General features: G+C 47.2%; 1 protein-coding gene across 2 annotated transcripts in view; it reads left to right on the top strand.

The window, feature by feature from the left end:
• The window catches only part of LOC148507967 (uncharacterized), a 49,315-nt gene that overhangs the window by 1,022 nt on the left and 25,216 nt on the right, over window positions 1–23,077 (top strand). For both annotated transcript variants that reach the window (XM_088445134.1, XM_088445133.1), the window contains exon 2: window positions 9,153–9,227. In XM_088445134.1, coding sequence (XP_088301260.1) covers window positions 9,204–9,227 — 24 coding nt within the window. In that variant the 5' untranslated portion in view covers window positions 9,153–9,203. The remainder of the gene's footprint in view (window positions 1–9,152; window positions 9,228–23,077) is intronic.

The following is a 23,077-nucleotide window of genomic DNA, read 5'->3' as shown; positions in this document are numbered from 1 at the left end:
TATCAAATAGAATCAATCAGCTTACATTGTATAAACATAACATGGTATCTATTACACAAATTTAAATTGTATTTTGCTTGGTCCACAAAGCTTTTGGCATGAAATAGGGTGGTAAAGTGGGCACAGGGACCAGATTTTCTATAGTTGAATAAGTAGCTGTAGTTGGGCAAGGGTTAAATAGCATTGGGCAAGAAATTTGACACTTGGAATCCACAGAGGAGGTTAACTTACATATGACCCATTTGCAATTGGCTTTGTCTAACAAAGTTTTGGGCATGAAATAGGTGAAGTGGGCACAGGGACCAGATATTCTATATTTGAATAAGTAGCTATAGTTGTACAAGGGTTAAATAGCCTTGGGCAAAAGCTTTGACACCTGACATCTACAAAGGAGGGTCACTTACATATAACCCACATGCAATTGGCCTTGCCCATTAAGGTTTTGGGCATGAAATAGGGTGGTAAAGTGGGCACAACCACTAATTTATACATTTGAATAAGTAGCTGTAGTTGTGCAAGGGTTAACTAGCTTTGGGCAACAAATTTGACACTTGGAATCCACAGAGGGGGGTCACCTTAATTTAAGTTTATATATGTTTATATTTAAATAAAATGAATTGCTTTTTGTATTAATGTAAATTATATTTAAGCTTGGGTCTGTTTGCTATTTAGTAGGAGTGGGAATGTAAAAAATCTGATGGGGCCCCCAGTAGTAATCCCCCCCCTGGTAGTGCCCCCAGTAGTAATCCCCCCCCCTGGTAATTCCCCCCCCTGGTAGTGCCCCCAGTAGTAATCCCCTTGCTGGTAGTGCCCCCAGTAGTAATCCCCCCGCTGGTAGTGCCCCCAGTTGTAATCCCCCCGCTGGTAGTGCCCCCAGAAGTAATTCCCCCCCCCCCCCCCAGTAGTGCCCCCAGAAGTTGTGCAGGTGATTGCTGTATATGTACATGTATGTGTGCTGTGTTCTATATGGGTGACTATACAGGGTGTGCAGGTGATAGCTGTATATGTGCATGTATGTGTGCTGTGTTCTATATGGGTGACTATACAGGTTGTGCAGGTGATTGCTGTATATGTGCATGTATGTGTTCTGTCATGGATGACTATACAGGTTGTGCAGGTGATTGCTGTATATGTGCATGTATGTATGCTGTGTTCTGTCATGGGTGACTATACAGGTTGTGCAGGTGATTGCTGTATATGTGCATGTATGTGTGCTGTGTTCTGTCATGGGTGACTATACAGGGTGTGCAGGTGATTGCTGTATATGTACATGTATGTGTGCTGTGTTCTGTCATGGGTGACTATGCAGGTTGTGCAGGTGATTGCTGTATATGTGCATGTATGTGTGCTGTGTTCTGTCATGGGTGACTATGCAGGTTGTGCAGGTGATTGCTGTATATGTGCATGTATGTGTGCTGTGTTCTGTCATGGGTGACTATACAGGGTGTGCAGGTGATTGCTGTATATGTGCATGTATGTGTTCTGTCATGGGTGACTATACAGGTTGTGCAGGTGATTGCTGTATATGTGCATGTATGTGTGCTGTGTTCTGTCATGGGTGACTATACAGGTTGTGCAGGTGATTGCTGTATATGTGCATGTATGTGTGCTGTGTTCTGTCATGGGTGAATATGCAGGTTGTGCAGGTGATTGCTGTATATGTGAATATACTGGGGGTGTGATGTAATTGCTCTACATGTCTGTCTTGTATATAGATATGTAGTGACCACTAGGTGCAGGGTGCTGATCAGTGAGGGGGCATAGTGTAATTTTGAAGGTCAAAATTTCAGACGTGATATATCCCTACAGATCAGCACCCTGCACCTAGCGTGATCACTGTATATGTCAGGGGTGGGGAACCTTTTTCTGCCGAGGGACATTTTGAGAGATATATGTATATATATAACATTATTCGAGGGCCAGGTGCAGGCCACGCCCCCTCCATGTGATGTCACATGGGGACGGGGCCACAATCGCCAGTGGTTACAGCAATACCTGGAGCATCCTGAGGATGCTTCGGGGAGCTGAAAGGGCAGCGGTGTGACCGTCTGAAGCGTCCTATGGACGCTCCAGGCGGCACTGCTGCATAGATTCTGGCCGCAGGGTGCCATTATAGGCACGGTGCTATCTAGATGAGGCTAGCAGAAAAAAGCTCAGAGGGCCAGACCAAATGACTTCGGGGGGCCTTATACGGCCCCTGGACCTGAGGTTCCCCATCCCTGGTATATGTGATTGGTTTATCTGCCTTTAAGTATGCTGGGTGCTGCTTTCCCCAGCGCATGTGCTGTAGTCGCGCGCCCCCCACAAACATAAAACAGTACGTATGTGCCACACATCCCTTCTGCCTATCTTTGGATGACAACATACTTAGCACAAAGAATAACAAGCATTGGTGCCACCCTACTGTCAATGACAATCACAAAAAACAATAGGAATAGTACTGCACACGTGCTGTTTATAATCGTAGTCCTCAGTATCAACTCATTAAATATGAAGTAAAAAATATGAGGTGCGATAGTGCCTTCTCCCTGATAGATCGCTAATGGAATAACAACGGTCATATCATTTGTAAGCTCAAGTTGTGAGTTCCCTCAGCAGAAAGAAGCAGGTTTTAGCTTTCAATGTGCAAACAAGGACCACTAGAGAGGATGTAGGGCTTTCCAACTCCTGGAAGGTCCCAGTGAGTCCTGAATTTGGGGGGCTCTCCCGGTCTTCAGGCATAGTTATCCAGTGTCCCGGTGCCAGGCGCTTCCTGACTGAAGTGGGCGGCTGGGAGTTGGGATGATGCAATTTGCACTGAATCCTGTCATCCTAGCCCCACCGACTGTAATATGCAGCAAATTGCAGCTTTACACTACAGGGGACAGGGCCACAGTGGCTTCTATTTTAATAGATGCACTTAATACATACACTAATATATATACTATTTATTGAATCAGAAATATCTAACAGGCTGAAGGGACGAGGCTGCAGCACCAGGAAGTACGGCTGTAAAATTTGCAGGGTGAGTCTCTGAGACCCTGCTAGCCAGATGCAGGGGCCAGGGAACAATGGTGGCATCCCCAGGGCCCTTCGCCCTGTGCTATGGACTGCTCGCACACCCCTCGTTAGTGCCCTGTGTACTGATGAGCCCCGTATACCTTCAAATCTCCATGTCCCTCAGATCTCTACGCATTCCTTTCAGGTTTATTGACCAATATAACTGTGCGTCAAATCTAACTTTGTGTGGGTTTGTATATGTTTACAGTGCATCCGGAAAGTATTCACAGCGCTTCACTTTTTCTACATTTTATGTTACAGCCCTATTCCAAAATGGAATAAATTCATGTTTGTCCTCAAAATTCTACACACAATACCCCATAATGACATGTAAAAAGTGTTTTTGAGATTTTTGCAAATTTAACAAAAAAAAACAACTACTAAGAAATCACATGTACATAAGTATTCACAGCCTTTGCCATGAAGCTCAAAATTGAGCTCAGGTGCATCCTGTTTCCTTTGATCATCCTTGAGATGTTCCTACAGCTTAATTGGAGTCTACCTGTGGTAAATTCAGTTGATTGGACATGATTTTGAAAGGCATACACCTGTTTTATATAAGGTCCCACACTTGACAGTGCATGTCAGAGCACAAACCAAGGATGAAGTCCAAAGAATTGTCTCAGAGGTCTACAGACAGGATTGTCTCGAGGCACAAAAATGGGGAAGGGTACAGAAAAATATCTGCTGCTTTGAAGGTCCCAATGAGCACAGTGGCCTCCATCATCCGTAAATGGAGGAAGTTCGGAACCACCAGGACTCTTCCTAGAGTTGGCCGGCCATCTAAACTGAGCGATCGGGGGAGAAGGGCCCTAGTCAGGGAGGTGACCAAGAACCCAATGGTCACTCTGTCAGAGCTACAGCATTCCTCTGTGGAGAGAGGAGAACCTTCCAGAAGGACAACCATCTCTGCAGCAATCCACCAATCAGCCCAGTATGGTAGAGTGGCCAGACGGAAGCCACTCCTTAGTGAAAAGCACATCAGGGGGGGGCAGAGTCACAGACATGGGGAGGGAGCAGAATCACAGATATGGGTAGGGGAGGGGGCAGAATCAGAGAAATGGGGAGGGGGGAGGGGAGAGAGTATATGCACAGATATGGGGTTGGGCAGAGGCACAGATATGGGGAAGGGGCAGAGTCACAGACATGGCGAGAGAGTATATGCACAGATATGGGGTTGGGTAGAGGCACAGAAGTGAGTGGGGCAGAGGGACAGATATGGTGAGAGCATATGCACAGATATGGGGTTGGGCAAAGCCACAGATATAGGGAAGGGGTGGGGTAGAGAGACACAGATATGGGGAGGAAGCAAAGGCACATGTATGGGGAAAGGGCAGGAGAAAGATGGTAAAAAGAAAAGCAACATATAGGAAGGGGGCAGAGGCACAGATATGGGGAGAGGGCAGAGACAGGAATGGCAAAGAGGACAGTGGGACAGACTTCATAGGAGAGAAGGGCTGAGGTACCTCTGTGCAGTGTGTACACGGCAGCGCTGTCTATCACTCTCTCACTGCATTGCTATTATCATCTTGCAGTGTACTGCACACACTATGCCCGGCCAATGGGAGCAGGTGAGGAGAGCTGGGGGCGGGGCAATTGTAGAGCTAAGAGCAAAGCCAAGAAGCATAGCAGGTAAGGAGTAGTTGCCTGTGAGAGGGTCGCCCAATGATGGGGCAGGAGGGGAGAGGGTGGGTCGCAGCCACCGTTCGTGGGGGTGGGCCTATGGTCAGGGGGCGGGGCTGCGGATGAAAACTGGCAGACTGCTGTAGTAGGAAAAAAATTCCTGTCTACTGCAACACAGCGATTGGTGGATAATCCGGCCCTTTAGTGGGGTTAGGGCAGGGCTTGACAAATGTTTCAAAAATCTAGGAGCCTGGATGAAAGTGTAGGAACCAGACCACCGTACCCCCCCCCCCCCCATAGAATTACAGGAGTGAGTGTGGAGCACAACTTTGAGTGTTATGCAACTTATACACACTATACTAGTCCACAAAGTGGTCACAGTTGAATGGATAAAGTAAAATGGAGGCCCCTTCACTGCTCTGCACAGCTCCCCTGCTCCACCCCCCACCCTCCAGTAATTGCGGACCACATTTCACATAAAATAATGGTGCCAGAAAGTACAACAAAACCCCCCTCCTTCCTGGTTACACCACTATCCCTCTGAAGCCGCTCCGCAATCCCTGGCCACGCATAGACCCTACTACCAGACAGCTCTATGCAGCCGGAGATAGGAGACCGTAGACAGCCATGACGCACAGGAGGATCAGCGTAGACTGGGACAGACAGCAGGGATCAGAGCAGGCCAGGATGGAGAGGAGTTGTAAGTGCAGGCTGGGATGGACAGAGGCACAGCAGTCACGGCAGGCAACACTCAGCACATGCACTCCTGTGCAGGATATGAACACCGCAATACTATAGGCACGAATCTCCGCCGGAGCTGATGAGGATCTGCTTCCTCCCTCACAGCAAAAATCTGGCCCCCGGGATTTGTCGAGCCCTGGGTTAGGGAAAACGGCACCTGCGGGGGTGGTGGCTGCAGATTTTACCTGCTGCCAATGCCATAGAGATGAGGAATGTCTATCAGAGACATTCTTCATTTTTGTTGCCAGGGAAACTCAGCGGCGCCCTCCACAGGCCCTGATTTCTGTACATGTGCTGTATGCTGTCTGGGTGTGTTATGTGATTGCTGTACATGTGCTGTATAACTGCTGGGTGTGTTATGTGATTGCTGTACATGTGCTGTATAACTGCTGGGTGTGTTATGTGATTGCTGTACATGTGCTGTATAACGTCTGGGTGTGTTATGTGATTGCTCTACATGTGCTGTATAACGTCTGGGTGTGTTATGTGATTGCTCTACATGTGCTGTATATAGTCTGGGTGTGTTATGTGATTGCTCTACATGTGCTGTATAATGTCTGGGTGTGTTATGTGATTGCTCTACATGTGCTGTATAACTGCTGGGTGTGTTATGTGATTGCTGTACATGTGCTGTATAATGTCTGGGTGTGTTATGTGATTGCTGTATAATGTCTGGGTGTGTTATGTGACTGCTGTACATGTGCTGTATAACGTCTGGGTGTGTTATGTGATTGCTGTACATGTGCTGTATAACTGCTGGGTGTGTTATGTGATTGCTCTACATGTGCTGTATAATGTCTGGGTGTTATGTGAGTGCTGTACATGTGCTGTATAACGTCTGGGTGTGTTATGTGATTGCTGTACATGTGCTGTATAACTGCTGGGTGTGTTATGTGATTGCTGTACATGTGCTGTATAATGTCTGGGTGTGTTATGTGATTGCTGTACATGTGCTGTATAACTGCTGGGTGTGTTATGTGATTGCTGTACATGTGCTGTATAACGTCTGGGTGTGTTATGTGATTGCTGTACATGTGCTGTATAACGTCTGGGTGTGTTATGTGAGTGCTGTACATGTGCTGTATAACGTCTGGGTGTGTTATGTGAGTGCTGTACATGTGCTGTATAACGTCTGGGTGTGTTATGTGAGTGCTGTACATGTGCTGTATAACGTCTGGGTGTGTTATGCGAGTGCTGTACATGTGCTGTATAACGTCTGGGTGTGTTATGCGAGTGCTGTACATGTGCTGTATAATGTCTGGGTGTGTTATGTGATTGCTGTACATGTGCTGTATAATGTCTGGGTGTGTTATGTGATTGCTGTACATGTGCTGTATAATGTCTGGGTGTGTTATGTGAGTGCTGTACATGTGCTGTATTATGTCTGGGTGTGTTATGTGATTGCTGTACATGTGCTGTATAATGTCTGGGTGTGTTATGTGATTGCTGTACATGTGCTGTATAATGTCTGGGTGTGTTATGTGATTGCTGTACATGTGCTGTATAATGTCTGGGTGTGTTATGTGATTGCTGTACATGTGCTGTATAATGTCTGGGTGTGTTATGTGAGTGCTGTACATGTGCTGTATAATGTCTGGGTGTGTTATGTGAGTGCTGTACATGTGCTGTATAATGTCTGGGTGTGTTATGTGATTGCTGTACATGTGCTGTATAACGTCTGGGTGTGTTATGTGAGTGCTGTACATGTGCTGTATAACGTCTGGGTGTGTTATGTGATTGCTGTACATGTGCTGTATAATGTCTGGGTGTGTTATGTGATTGCTGTACATGTGCTGTATAATGTCTGGGTGTGTTATGTGAGTGCTGTACATGTGCTGTATAATGTCTGGGTGTGTTATGTGATTGCTGTACATGTGCTGTATAATGTCTGGGTGTGTTATGTGATTGCTGTACATGTGCTGTATAACTGCTGGGTGTGTTATGTGATTGCTGTACATGTGCTGTATAACTGCTGGGTGTGTTATGTGATTGCTGTACATGTGCTGTATAATGTCTGGGTGTGTAATGTGATTGTTGTACATGTGCTGTATAATGTCTGGGTGTGTTATGTGATTGCTGTACATGTGCTGTATAACGTCTGGGTGTGTTATGTGAGTGCTGTACATGTGCTGTATAATGTCTGGGTGTGTTATGTGATTGCTGTACATGTGCTGTATAATGTCTGGGTGTGTTATGTGAGTGCTGTACATGTGCTGTATAATGTCTGGGTGTGTTATGTGAGTGCTGTACATGTGCTGTATAATGTCTGGGTGTGTTATGTGATTGCTGTACATGTGCTGTTTAATGTCTGGGTGTGTTATGTGAGTGCTGTACATGTGCTGTATAATGTCTGGGTGTGTTATGTGAGTGCTGTACATGTGCTGTATAATGTCTGGGTGTGTTATGTGAGTGCTGTACATGTGCTGTATAATGTCTGGGTGTGTTATGTGATTGCTGTACATGTGCTGTATAATGTCTGGGTGTGTTATGTGATTGCTGTACATGTGCTGTATAATGTCTGGGTGTGTTATGTGATTGCTGTACATGTGCTGTATAATGTCTGGGTGTGTTATGTGATTGCTGTACATGTGCTGTATAATGTCTGGGTGTGTTATGTGATTGCTGTACATGTGCTGTATAACTGCTGGGTGTGTTATGTGATTGCTGTACATGTGCTGTATAATGTCTGGGTGTGTTATGTGATTGCTGTACATGTGCTGTATAATGTCTGGGTGTGTTATGTGATTGCTGTACATGTGCTGTATAATGTCTGGGTGTGTTATGTGATTGCTGTACATGTGCTGTATAATGTCTGGGTGTGTTATGTGATTGCTGTACATGTGCTGTATAACGTCTGGGTGTGTTATGTGATTGCTGTACATGTGCTGTATAACTGCTGGGTGTGTTATGTGATTGCTGTACATGTGCTGTATAACGTCTGGGTGTGTTATGTGAGTGCTGTACATGTGCTGTATAACGTCTGGGTGTGTTATGTGATTGCTGTACATGTGCTGTATAATGTCTGGGTGTGTTATGTGATTGCTGTACATGTGCTGTATAACGTCTGGGTGTGTTATGTGATTGCTGTACATGTGCTGTATAATGTCTGGGTGTATTATGTGATTGCTGTACATGTGCTGTATAACGTCTGGGTGTGTTATGTGATTGCTGTACATGTGCTGTATAATGTCTGGGTGTGTTATGTGATTGTGTTTCTGAATAAGCTGCTGATGTCTTTAAACTATTACATTTGACCCCAATACAGAAATCCACTCTGACAGTATTTCCAATCAGCCGGCAGATTAATATCCTAAAAAGACTTTGTATGCAGTGACTTCTAGATGATAACAAGTTATAACTTTGTCCTTTGATGGGTGAATGATGGTATTGTCTGGTATTGTCTGTATATTATTGCTTTGTATCTCTAGGAGTGTGCTCATTCCTTACTGCACGTAATATTGTTACTCTCATTAGCTGTGAGCATTATAATCAGTGTGGGGTACTGTGTTAACGAATCGGCACACTCCGGGAGATAACGGGGGCTTCTGCCAAGGAATGGGGTTACCCCACTACAATCAATAGACCAGCTAGACTGAGGTGCCGTCATACAGACCTAATTATTATATGCTAATATAGATTTGGAAAAAAATTCCAGTTTTTAAAAATAACAATAGGGCAAACACATAGTCACAGTTACTGGGCTCCTTATTCTTTGTTTTACATGTGTGGTTATTGTCACCTATTTGCAGAGTAATTAAGCTGTGAGAAGGGCACAAAGACAGTCCTGTAGAGACGCCATCATGGAAACGTTCAGAATATACAAGGTCAGAAATTAAATTAAATGATGTTTATTAAAGTTGATTTTAGTGATTATGTATCTAGTGAATAGAGCGTTGAGGGAGTCTGGGAGTGTCACAGTGACATCACTATTATCTCTATTACTAACACAGGGACATGACTGGGGAGGTGAGGGAGTCTGGGAGTGTCACAGTGACATCACTATTATCTCTATTACTAACACAGGGACATGACTGGGGAGGTGAGGGAGTCTGGGAGTGTCACAGTGACATCACTATTATCTCTATAATGGTGCATACACACGGTCAGATTTTTCCTTCAGATATGAACGATAACTATTTAAAAATCGTTCAGTCGTTCATATCTGAAGGAAAATCGTTCATATCTGACATGCCTGAACGATGGACGATCAACGATGCGCGTTCCCGATGGTCAGATAACGATTTCTGACATCTGATGTGTTTGCAGTCAGACTTGGACGATTCCATTCATTTTAATGCAGTCAAAAATCGTTCAATCGTTCAAATCGTTCAAAACTTTGGCAAAATCGTTCAACTCGTTTAATCGTTCATCTGCCAAGTCTGACAAATCTGACCGTGTGTACGCTCCATTACTAACACAGTGACCTGACTGGGGAGGTGAGGGAGTCTGGGGGTGTCACAGTGATATCACTATTATCTCTATTACTAACACGGGGACCTGACTGGGGAGGTGAGGGAGTCGGGGAGTGTCACAGTGATATCACTATTATCTCTATTACTAACACGGGGACCTGACTGGGGAGGTGAGGGAGTCTGGGGGTGTCACAGTGACATCATTATTATCTCTATTACTAACACAGTGACCTGACTGGGGAGGTGAGAGAGTCTGGGAGTGTCACAGTGACATCATTATTATCTCTAATACTAACACAGGGACCTGACTGGGGAGGTGAGGGAGCCTGGGAGCATCACAGTGACTTCATTATTTTCTACTTCAGGGTCCACAAGGTTGACCTTGGGGTATAGCTGGATCTGGATCCACGGGTACCACGCAGTTAAAGCTTTAGCTCCCAGGATACACTTGGTTCTATCCTCCTCTATACCCCGCCCCCGAGCCACAGGTACCTCAGTTTTAGTTGGTGCCCGGCCGAAGTCTGGTCACCTTGCACAGTGGGGCTGCAGGAGCAGCCCCAAAGCTGATTTTTTTTTTTTTTTTTTAAGAAGAAATAATTAAATTTTTTACTTTTTAGAGCAGCAGCATCAGACTGTCCTTTAGGACGTCCATGCTGCCACTCCTACACCCCGCTGGCGCCGCGACGCCAGTACAGATCTGGGGATCGCGGCGGGACCCCAGAGTCTGTACTAGCCGGGCTCTGGGGACTCCCATGACTGCTGCCGGATGCGCTGGGGAACAGGACACGCACGGGTATGCCTCACTGAGGCATACCCGTGTGACCGCTAGACCACCAGGGTGACAGGCCGGCAGCGGGAACCGGCAACTCAGGGGTTAATTGCTAGCCAGGGGAGACAACCTTTCCCTGTTTAGTGGCTCCTCCCCTCAGCTCAGCGCGCCTTTACTCATGTGCACTGGTGTCCCTGAGCTTTTCTCCATGCGGCCACTCCTCCTCTGAGGTCTCCGGCGGCCATTTTATTCAAGGCACACTGCAGATCTCTCAGGCAGTGCGTGGACCGGTCCCCCTGTGTACCTCTCCCCTGCAAAAGGACAGCATACACAGCACTATACTATAGCCCTCCCAAACACTGAATCTGGGCGGTTGATTGTAGCTGAAGGTGCAGTGAGTATAACTTTCTGCATGGTAAATGACTTTTGCTAGTGCTGCTGTTTGTACTGCTTTCTACTTACTGTCAGTTTATACCTATCCCTTTTTTTCTCCTACTGCCCGACAGGTGTGTGGGGGAAGGGCTTTTCTGTGGCCCTCACTCATATAAATCAGGTATTTGTGAGGACGGTCACGTACAGTTGTGTGCTGCACAGTACCATATTGTGGACTATCATGTTGCACATTGGTGAGTACGCAGGTGTTAAGCACTATATACTTCTCATTGTGATATATAGATATATATATCTATATCTCTATATCTGTATTTGGTCATGTCTGAAGAGGAGGTTGAGCACTCCGTGGCTCCTGCGTTGTTCCCATGCAGACGCTGTTCTGTGGGAGTGGATAGGGAGGATTTGTCACAGGATGGTCTGTGCGGACAGTGCCAGTTATTGCCTGGCCCCTCTAAACCCCCTATGTCGCAGGACCCGCCGTGGGCGATGTTTTCACAGGTGCTGGTGTCAATCGCGGACCGTCTGGCGGTCCTGACTGCTGTCCCTACTAGGGTGGTAACCCAGCCGACCATCCCCAATTCCCCGGTTATTGCAGTCTCCCCCCGGGTCTCAGACTGTGGGTCCTTATACAGGGGTGCCTGTATATGTTCAGTCTCCCCCAGTGTCGCAGCAGTCTGTGGTGCCTTTTCAGGGGTTTCCTCTGACGGCTCCTCCACCCTGGGTGGATGTTCTCTCCAGTGCTGTCCAGAGTGTGGCGGCCTCATCTTCGGCTTTTCAGTCGATGTTACAAAGTGACATGCCCCCGAAGGCGTCCAAGCGCCCCGTTATGGCTTCACTGGCTGCGCAGACATACACGGACGTGTCTTCAGATGTGTGAAGTAAATGAGGACTCTGACTCCGATGCCATGGAGCAGGAGTTGGAGACTAAATCCTCCATAAATGTGCCGGCATTAGTCAGGGCGGTGAGGGCCATCCTGCACATAGAGGATGAGGCCCCGGCCCCTAAGTCAAAGTGTCCTAACTTTAAAAAGGCTAAGGTGACTTCAACGGTTTTCCCCTGTCTGATCAACTGACTGATCATATGGCAGGGGCCTGGCAGTTGCCCAGCAAGAGATTCTAGCCACAAAAGCGACTGGCATCCAATTATCCGTTTCCTGAGGCTCATTGCAGAAAATGGGAAACCCCGCCAGCGGTGGATTCACATGTCACCCGATTAATCAAAAGCGCAATATTGCCTTTACCGTCTATCTCCTCTCTCACGGATCCCACGGACAGGAAGGTGGAGACTTGTTTGAAGTCTTATCTACTCTCTCTCGGGGGCAGTGGCCCGCCCGTCCGTCCATGGCCATCTCCTGGGTGGCTAAGGCCATCGAGAGCTGGGCAAACGCTTTAGAGTACACCTTGCCAGTCCAGGCTCCGGATGTCCAGAGAGTGTTGATTTGTCAGATGAGAGATGCGGCATCCTATATTGGGGATGCATCTATGGATGCAGGTTTGCTGACCTCAAGAGTTTCGGCCGCAGCAGTATCTGCCTGTCGGTTCTTGTGGCTCAGGTCCTGGAGGGCTGACGCAGATTCCAAGAAAGGCCTGGAGGCCTTGCCCTTTAATGGGGAGTTGTTATTTGGTCCAGATTTGGACAAAATAGTGGAGACTTTGGCAAAGTCTAAGTCAGCTTTTCTCCCCTCAACTGCAACGCGTCCTAAGATCAGGAATCCTGCCTTTCAGTCCTTTCGGGTGCAGGGTAAGGCCAAAGGTCAGTCCTTCCCTAGACAGTCAGCGACCAAGGCCGCCTCTAAACCCAAGAAGCGTGCATGGAGTGCTAGGCGACCTTCCTCCAAGAAGGAGGTTAAGCCGTCTGCCTGATAGGACGTGCCTCCCTCTGGGGGACCCCAGAGTGGGAGGCCGACTTCTTCAATTCACCCAGTGCTGGCACAATACCACCACGGATGCCTGGGTTTGAGAAGTAGTCTCCCAGGGGTACGCCCTATCTTTTCGGCTCAGGCCGCCCCACCAGTTTTTCTGCACGAGTCCTTCTCTGGACAAGACCAAGACTTCACAGATTCAGGTAGCTATAGAGTCCTTGCTGCAAGCAGAGGTGATTGTTCCCATTCCACAGTCTCGACGTGGGACGGGGTACTACTCTACTCTGTTTCTGGTGCAGAAGCCCAATGGTTCTCATCGCCCTATCCTCAATTTGAAGTCTCTGAACAAATTCCTCAGGGTTCCCAAATTCAGGATGGAAACGTTACATTCCATCATTCTAGCGATGGAACCCGGGGATTACATGGTCTCCCTGGATATCCAGGACGCCTACCTCCACGTGCCCATAGCACCTTCACACCAGCGGTACCTGAGGTTTGCTATTCTGCAACATCACTACCAGTTTTGGACGTTGCCCTTTGGCCTTCCACGGCACCGAGGGTGTTCACCAAGGTGATGGCGGTTATGGCCGCCCACCTTCGGAGCCAGGGTATACGGCTGTTGCCGTACCTAGATGATCTTCTTCTGCTGGCAAGCTCCCGGAGGTACTTCTTCGACATCTCCACCTGACCATTGCTTGTCTTCAAGCACATGGGTGGTTGATAAATTGGAAGAAGTCCCCTCTGATCCCATCACAAAAGATGGTCCATTTGGGAGCCCTTCTGGATTCTCGTCAACAAAGGATCTTCCTGACTCCGAAAAAGGTGTCCTCCCTGCAACTGAGGATACACAGTTGCCTGAGCAGTTGCAGCGTGTCGGTCCACTCGGCAATGAGAGTTTTAGGGTCCATGGTGTCGGCATTCGACATGGTGGAATTTGCCCAGTTCCATCCCAGGCCTCTGCAAGGGCAAATTCTATCCGAATGGAATGGGTTACCTCACCGGATCCGATCCCAGAGGCTGGTTTGGCCCCGGAAGTGCGCCTGTCTCTAGCTTGGTGGCTTCAGACAGCTCATCTCTTAGAGGGTCACCCCTTTTGGATCCCGGACTGGGTTCTGCTCACAACAGATGCCAGTCTCCGGGGTTGGGGGGCAGTGACCGGCTCGTTGTCTCTTCAGGGCCGTTGGTCTACGGAGGAGGCAGTTCTTCCCATAAACGTCCTGGAACTGCGGGCTGTGTACAGGGCTCTGCTGTTGTCAGGCACCGCTCTTCACGGAAGACCAGTTCAGGTGCAATACGACAACGCCACCACGGTGGCGTACATCAACCACCAGGGATGAACTCTCAGTTGAGCAGCGATGTCGGAGGTGTCTCACATCCTGGCTTGGGCGGAGTGCCACCTTCCTGCAATCTCGGCAGTCTTCATCCCGGGAGTCCTCAATTGGGAGGCGGACTTCCTCAGCCGTCATGACGTGCATCCCGGGGAATGGTCGCTTCACCCGGAGGTATTTCAACTTCTCGTGGACAAATGGGGACTGCCGGAGTTGGACCTGATGGCCTCCCGTCACAATTACAAGTTGCCCGTGTACGGCTCAAGGACAAGAGACGCAGGCACAAGCCTGGTAGATGCGCTGTCGGTGAAATGGACATTTCACCTAGCGTACCTGCTTCCTCCGATCTCCCTGCTGCCTCGGGTACTAAGAAAAATCAAACAGAATGGAGGCATGTTTCTACTGGTGGCTCCGGCTTGGCCCAGATGTCCTTGGTTCTGCGATCTCAGGAGCTTGTCCATAGACGTTCCGTACCTTCTGCCTCAGCGTCGGGACCTGCTGTCTCAGGGGCCCTGCCTTTACCCGGAACTGGGTCGGCTGTCTTTGACGGCGTGGCTCTTGAGACACACGAGACTCTTCAAGCTCTGTTATCAGTACCATGCTGAGGGCGCGTAAGCCTGCTTCAGCTCAGATTTACCACAGAGTGTGGCACACTTACTTTCAGTGGTGTGAGTCCAGAAACTTTGATCCTCAGGTGTTCAGGGTTTCCAGGATTTTAGCATTTCTTCAGTCAGGTCTGGACCTGGGCTTACGTCTTGCTTCCCTGTTCATGTGTCGGCCCTGTCAGTGTGGTTTCAACGTAGGATCGCTACACTGCCTGATGTTCACACTTTTTTCCAGGGAGTCCTTAGAATCCAGCCTCCCTTTGTGCCTCCAGTGGCTCCTTGGGATTTGGCGGTGGTTCTTCGTGTCCTGCAGGGTCCTCCTTTTGAGCCCCTGGAATCGGTTGACCTTAAGTGTTTAACACTTAAGACTGTTGTTTTTTTTTCGCCTGGCGATTGCTTCAACCAGGAGGGTGTCAGAGTTAGGGGCACTGTCCTGTAGGCCCCCCTTCTTGATTTTTCACCAGGACAGAGCGGTGCTTCGCACTCATCATGAGCTTTTGCCTAAAGTGGTTTCTAAGTTCCACATCAATCAGGAGCTTGTGGTTCCAGCTTTTCAGTCACCTGATCTTTCAGCTGGTGAGGCTTCGTTGGATGTAGTCCGTGCTCTCAGGATTTATGTAGATCGATCTGCTTCTGTTAGGAAGTCCGATTCGTTGTTTGTCCTCTTTGGTTATCACAGGAGGGGTTGGCTTGCCAACAAACAAACTTTAGCCCGTTGGCTTTGTTCTGTTATTCGTGAGGCTTATATACATGAACGTTTACCTGTTCCAGCTTCTGTTAAGGCTCATTCCACTCGGTCTGTGGGTCCTTCTTGGGCTGCTAGACGTGGTGCCTCCGCTGTTCAGCTGTGTAAGGCAGCCACTTGGTTTTCCGTTAAGACATCTTTGAGGTTTTATGCGTTTGACACCTTTGCCTCTCAGGATGCATCCTTCGGGCGCAGGATTCTCCTTTCTGCACAGGAGCGTCCCCGCCCTTAGTTGAACTGCTTTGGGACATCCCCAAGGTCAACCCTGTGGACCCCCTATGGACCCTGAAGTAGAAAAAGATATGGTAAGAACTTACCTTTTGTTATCTCTTTTTCTACGAAGTCCATAGGGTCCACAGGGCGACCGCCCTGACGCACCTGGCTTCATATGGGCTGTGTGGCTGGTCACCGTTTTTTCCGTCTCCCAATTCTGTGAGTATGGTTTCTTGTGTGTTCCAGTCTTCCTTTCTCTCTGTTTAGTCTCCTCCGGCCTTGGCTGCTTACCAACTGAGGTGCCTGTGGCTCGGGGGCGGGGTATAGAGGAGGATGGACCCAAGTGCATCCTGGGAGCTAAAGCTTTAACTGTGTGGTGCCCGTGGATCCAGATCCAGCTATACCCCAAGGTCAACCCTGTGGACCCTATGGACTTCGTAGAAACAGAGATAACAAAGGTAAGTTCTTACCATATCTCTTGTTATCTCTTACTAACACAGGGACCTGACTGGGGAGGTGAGGGAGTCTGGGAGAGTCACAGTGACATCACTCTTATCTGTATTACTAACACAGGGACCTGACTGGGGAGGTGAGAGTGCCTGGGAGAGTCACAGTGACATCACTATTATCTCTATTACTAACACAGGGACCTGACTGGGGAGGTGAGGGGGTCTGGGAGTGTCACAGTGACATCACTCTTATCTCTATTACTAACACAGGGACCTGACTGGGGAGGTGAGGGGGTCTGGGAGACAGACTCCACCATAAGTGATTTTGGTCACTAAGATGTCCCTTTAAGTCCAGTCAGAAACATTTTAGGTCATAATCCTAAATTATGTTTTCCGTACTGTACATGTAGATGTAGTTGGTAATAATAATCCTCTATAGGAGCAGTTATTACAGCCTATATATAATTAGGCTCATTCTGTGCTTCTTTATAAGATTTGTAGCAATTTCGGCTTCCAGATGTTACACAGACCTTTTACATGGGGACATCTATAACCTTTTCACACTGACATTTTAAAGAAAGATTACCTTGGATTGAGTTATTATTTTCTCTACTTCGTTCCTGTCTGTATTTATGGGCAGTAGATCCCACGTGTGTCCATACTATACACCAGTGGTCTCCATCCTGTAGCTCGCGAGCTTACCCGGTAGCTCTCGGTCCTAATTTTGGAGGAAGTGACCTCTGATGTGTGCTCCACTAAGGCATTGTCGCCATGGGTTGAGCCACATAGAAGCAGGTGATTACCGCAGCCTCTACAGTAATCACCTCATGTACTTCCCCCGTGGTTCCACCCAACGCATCTACACTACGGCGGAGCAAGTGACTCCCGCCCTGCCAGAAAATCACACAGCAGCTCTGCCTATATCTTTTGCTGTTCTACTGCACGTACCACTTTGGAGCCGGTAGTTAACTTTGAAATGTGCCTGTGCTTAAATTTTATTTACAAATTGCAACAATATCACTGTAATAATTAAATGCATTTTTATTTTCTATGAAACATTTTTTATTTCATTTTCATTGAATTACCATAAATATTTTGGTTATTTGCCAGATTTTTTTTTTTTTTTACAATTTTAGTAGCTCTTCAGGAGGTTTCATTCTTCTAAAGTAGCTCACACCTCAATTAACGTTGGAGACCACTGCTATACACTATGGGACTGGTGCAGCGCTGTGTGGATGGATCTTGCCAGATCTCTTGTGTTAGAGGCCGGGCTGGTGTAGTTTATATCCCGGCTGTCGGGATGCTGGCGCTCAGATTGCCAGTACCAGGCTCCCGACGAGGCTGCGGTCCTGTCTGTATCTTTTGCCGGTCTCGCGTCTGCGACTTTATGCAAAAGCCACTACAAAGCCGTCCCCTGGTGTACATCCACGCGTCCGAATCTGCAATGGCTGAGGCTCCCACTGCCACCATCCATATGTGCTTAAATATCACTTGTACACCTTTAGAACTTGCATGCAGTTTTTCTATGTACGGCATTCTATGAGCCTCTGAGCGCCTGTGCAAGCAACCGCTTTCAGCTAGGCGCCTGCGGCACTCCCAAACCACGCCCATTAGGGGATACATCTTAGTGCCTGCGCTAAGCCACCCCCCTATCACCACTCAATTTTGAAACATTTATGAAGACCGTCCATCTCCTGCGGGCCTCAGTGAATAATCCACAATAAGTGCCGTTTTTTCACCACCTAAATAGTGAAAACACAGGTCCGTGAGCTTACCGCGGGTCCTATGTGTTTTCGGGAGAAATAATAGGATAGGGTGGATAAAAACATCAGCTGAGGTGCCATTTTTGAAATGGGCACCACTGCAGAATGGCTGTCAGGGACTGGATCCTCTCAGATCCAGGCCTGCTGCCGGCTCCCGCAGCCCGCACCACTGCCCGCACTGCTGCTGGGTCCTGCCTCTGCCGTTATCGCCTGCTACCTCCCCCGGGTCCCGGCCACAGCTACCGTCCGATACCTACCCGGGTCCCACCGCCAATACCGCCCGTAAAGGACAGACATCTTTGTGCACCCAGGTGAAGTCACAGTACACCCCCCTGCTGGAGGCACCTAGGGAGCTTCAATTTGTTGCGCAACCTCACTATCTATATAATGGGGCATTTGTGAGGTAAGTTATTTGTGAGGTAATAGTCATTCTGCCTAGTTCAGCAGTGGTGCCATTTTCAAAAATGGCACAGTGGTGCCATTTTCAAAAATGGCACCTGAGTCAGCGCCATTTTAAAATAAATAAAATATGGCCGCTGTGGGCCAGGTCGCAACTTCATCACCCCGCCCACCTGGCCAGCGGCATGGCAGTCCGATGGTGGGGAGGGAGCAGTGAAGAGCTCCTGAAGAAAGACGACCCTGGAAGCCTTAGTGGGTGGCGGCTATGTAAAAGAGCTAATTGGCTGCCACCCCCCAGGTCAAGATACCAGAAGACCTGGTGGGTTGGTGCCCACCAGGTGAAGACGACGGAAGCACTGGCAGGTTGGCCCCCGCCAGACGGAGACGACTGAAGCCATGGTGGGTTGGCCCCTGCCAGGCGAAAATGACGGAATAATAATAAAAAAGAAGACAGAAATGTCCCTAGGTTGGCGCACTAACAAGAAATGTGATAAAATTTAACTTTTTTTTTGTATTCGTTTATTGAGAAAGTTTGAAAGTACATTGAAAAAAATATAACAGGTAATGAAATGGAATTATTATTAAACAATTCAAAGAAGAGAAAAAAAAATAAACAGTTAAGCACAACCTATTTAAAATTGACTTCTAAAATTGGCTTGAATATAGAAGATTGGTAGTAGGGGTGAGGAAGGTGGGGGGAAAGAAAAGAAAGAGAAAAGGGAAAGAAAAAGAGATGACAAAAAGAGGAAGATGGAGTAAGATGAAGGAAGAGAGGATGGAGAGCGAGTCGGATGAGGATTTGGAACTAGGAGTTTCAGTAGAAGTGATCACTACGTCACTAATCGAGGCCGGGAAGGGGTAAATTCTGACTAGAGTACCAAGGACTCCAGATAGACTGGAACTTCCGGACACTGTTGTAACGCAAACTAGTAATGTATTTCATTTTAGCTGCAAACCAAATTCTGTTGACAAATTCCTGTTTGCTGGGAGTGTTCGGGACCTTCCAATTACGGGCTATCTGATATCTGGCAGCTGAAGATATGTGAAGAGCTAAATTATTAGAGATGTTGGGGACATTATCGATCGGAGCACAAAGTAGAAGATTAGCGGAAGTGGGGGGGAGTCGGAAGTTTAAGGAGTTGAGAGAGCAGGGTACGAACCATGTCCCAGAATAAAACCATCAGGGGACAGGTCCACCATATGTGAAAAAATGTACCAATTTGGCCGCAACCTCTCCAACAAAGGTTGGAAGAGTTAGGATATATCTGATGGAGACGTTCCGGTACTAGGTACCACCGGGTGTACACCTTATAAGAATTCTCTTTGATTGCTACGCTGAGAGAACATTTTGAGATAGCCAAGCGTATGGTTTCCCAGGCCTCCTCTCCAAGGGATATGCCCAAATCTGATTCCCACGCTTGTTCATGTATTTCAAGTGGAGGAGATTCCAACGCCAAAATAGTGTGGTATATGGATGAAATGGCTCCCTTGTTATTAAATTTATAAATGCAGTGTCTTTCAAAGGGTGTGGGGTTGGGAGGGGAGGGAGCAGAGGAAAGTGAAGTCACAAAATGGCGGATTTGTAAGTATTGGTAATGTAGATTATTAGGGATTCCATATTTTTCCTGGATTTCTGCGAAGGATAGAGGAGAGTTCTCCGATCATGTGGTGGAGTCTTGTGACACCGGCCAAGGTCCAGGGGTGAGCCATGACATGTGATAGGCCTGGAGGGAATGTGGGATTATGCCAGATAGGTGTTAGAGGGGAAGGGTGCGAGAAGAGGTTTGGTTTTTTATTTGTTAGATCCCAATTACTAAGTGTCGACATAATAGTGGGAGACAGTAAGGATGATTTGGGTCTATGTTTACGCGGCAGCCATGGCACATAGGAGATTGAATATATGTCCACAAGATCGCTTTCCAGGTCAACCCAACGTTTGACATGTCGAGGGGAATGCCATGAGACCAGCTGGCTTAATCGGGTAGCATTATAGTAACGGCGTAAGTTGGGTAAACCCAGGCCTCCTTCCCATGTACGTTTTAGTAAGTATTTCCCGACGAATACGGGTTTTTTTTTTATCCCAAATAAATTTGCCAAGTGCAGACTGAAGAGTGTCTAGGGTGTGAGATGGAATAGGTACAGGGAGGGTCTGGAAGAGGTATAATAGTTTAGGGATAATATTCATTTTCACGGAATACGCCCTATCCATGAAAGAAAATATGTTCGCCATTGTTGCAGGTCTGTATTTATTGATCTAATGAGGGGGGGATAATTGCTTTTATAAAGTGAGTCATAGGACTTTGTGATATAGACCCCAAGATATTTCAGGGAATTCCTTTTCCATAAAAAACTAAAATTTGATTGTAATAACTGCTTCGTACCTCCAGAGAGATGGATAGGAAGGGCCTCAGATTTGTCACGGTTGATTTTGTAGCCAGATAAGGAGCCGTAAAGAGAGAGTTCCTGAAATAAATTTGGGAGGACGTGAGAGGTCTCGTTAATGTAAGGAGTATATCATCAGCAAATAAGGAAAGGGTATATTGGGATTGTTTGATGACACCGGCTATGTTAGGATTTTCCCTAATACGGCTAGCGAGCGGTTCTATGATAAGGGCAAATATCAGGGGAGATAAAGGACACCCTTGCCTTGTTCCATTAGTGATCGAGAAAGGATCTGAAAGCAGACCTCCTGCGGATACTGAGGCGGAAGGGTTACAATAAAGAGCTTGAATAGCTTGCAAGAATTTACCGTGAAACCCGAAGCTGCGCAGTGTTTGGAACATAAATGGCCAAGAGATCCTATCAAAGGCCTTCTCCGCGTCCAAAGCAAGCACCAGAGAGGGAAGCTTATGAGTATTGATATAATGAACTACATCAATCGTGCGTCTAGTATTGTCTAGTGCCTGCCTGGCCGGGACAAAGCCCACCTGATCGGGGTGGATTAGAGTGGGGAGTAGCGGGTTTAACCTATTCGCTAGTACCTTGGCGAAAATTTTCAGATCGGTATTAAGTAGTGAGATGGGGCGGTAGTTAGACACTAATAATGGGTCCTTATTGGGTTTTGGGATGACGGTGATAGTAGCTTTAGTCGTGTCTGGATGAAATGAAGCTCCTTCCAGGATTCGGTTAAATACCGCTGTTAAATGGGGTAACAGTGAGGATGGGAACGTTTTATAATAGGACATTGGAAATCCGTCGGGGCCTGGGGCCTTTGAGGGTTTCTGCGATTTAAGGGCCGAGATGATTTCTTCAGCGGAGATAGGGTTGTTGAGAGAGATGAAGTTGCGTTATCTTATATAGGGGAGATTACAAGAGGCTAAATAGTCTGCTATTGAAGTGTCAGCTGGCGAAGGAAGGGGGGAGTATTTGGAGATATTATAGAGGTGTTCGTAATATGTTTTAAATAGCGAATTGATTGCAGTAGGGTTATATTGATGGGTGCCAAGGTCATCTTTTAATACTGGGATCACCGTTCTGGCCTTGCGGGCCTTCAACTTATTAGCTAGAAGGGAATCCGCTTTGTTACTTTTTTCATAGTATTTTTGGTTGAGCCAACGTAGGGACTGTTCAGTTTTTTCGGCCTGAAGGGCATTAAGGGAGGCTTTTGCAGAAATTAATTGGTTATATATAGAGCGGGAAGGGAGGCGTTTATGAGAGGTTTCCAAACGGTGGACCTCATCTGTCAGCGAGGTCATTTGGGATCTACGTTCTTTTATTTCTGAAAGAGGCATAGCTAATGATGTGTCCCCTAATGACTGCTTTGTGTGCTTCCCAGGCCAAAGGTGTACAAGTAGAGTCTGTGACGTTTAAAGAAAAATATTCTTCGAGGGCAAGTTTAAGTTTCTCTTGAAATGTTGGGATCCTCAATAGAGTCTCGTTTAGACGCCAGGGAGGTCGAGATACAGGTGTGTCAAAGAAATCAAATGAAGCAGTAATTATGGAATGGTCAGACCAGTGATTGGTGACAATAGATGCATTTGAGAGATGTTTAGATGCCGGGGTGCAACATAGGAAAAGATCAATCCTTGAGTAAGATTGATGGGGAATTGAAAAGAAGGTAAAGTCACGGGAAGTAGGGTGGAGAGCTCGCCATGTGTCAAAAAGGCCCGAATCACGAATACGTGTATTCAAAGATCTGGTCAAAGAGCAAGGTCGCAGATTAGTAGGGGTGGGGGATTTGTCAAGATCAGGGTTGAGAACAGCGTTGAAATCTCCTCCTACAAGAAGACACCCCATCCTGTATTTATTCAATTTAGAAAAAAAGGAGTTGAAAAAAGCAATCTGACCAGTGTTAGGGGCATATATATTAGCTATTGTGCACTCCAGGTTACCCAGTTTACCAGTTAATATAATGTATCTGCCATCAGAATCAGTGTGTACTGAACTTTGGATGAAAGGGACTTTATTGCTAATTAATATTGCCACCACGTTGTGCTTCGATTGACTAGAAGAGTAATATGAGGTAGGGAAGTTCTTGGAATGTAGGGAAGGGTGCATATTAGCTTTAAAGTGAGTCTCTTGTATTAGAACAATCCCAGCTTTGAGACTTCGGACAGATCGAAAAAGCGAAGAACGTTTTTGAGGGGTATTCAACCCCTTGGCGTTTAGGGAAACGAAGGTGAGTGACATAATAATAGGGTACGTTGAGAAAGGTAGTTTGAAAAAAGAATAAGGGGAATCCGACTCGCCAGGGAGGAAGGGGAAATGATAAGATCAAAAATACAAAGGATAATGGA

This window comes from Taudactylus pleione, unplaced genomic scaffold, assembly GCF_031769625.1.
Source record: "Taudactylus pleione unplaced genomic scaffold, aTauple2 ptg000377l, whole genome shotgun sequence".
NCBI lineage: Eukaryota > Metazoa > Chordata > Amphibia > Anura > Myobatrachidae > Taudactylus > Taudactylus pleione.
The sequence above is the reverse complement of the archived record's forward strand: the minus strand, read 5'-3'. Positions and strand labels throughout refer to the sequence as shown.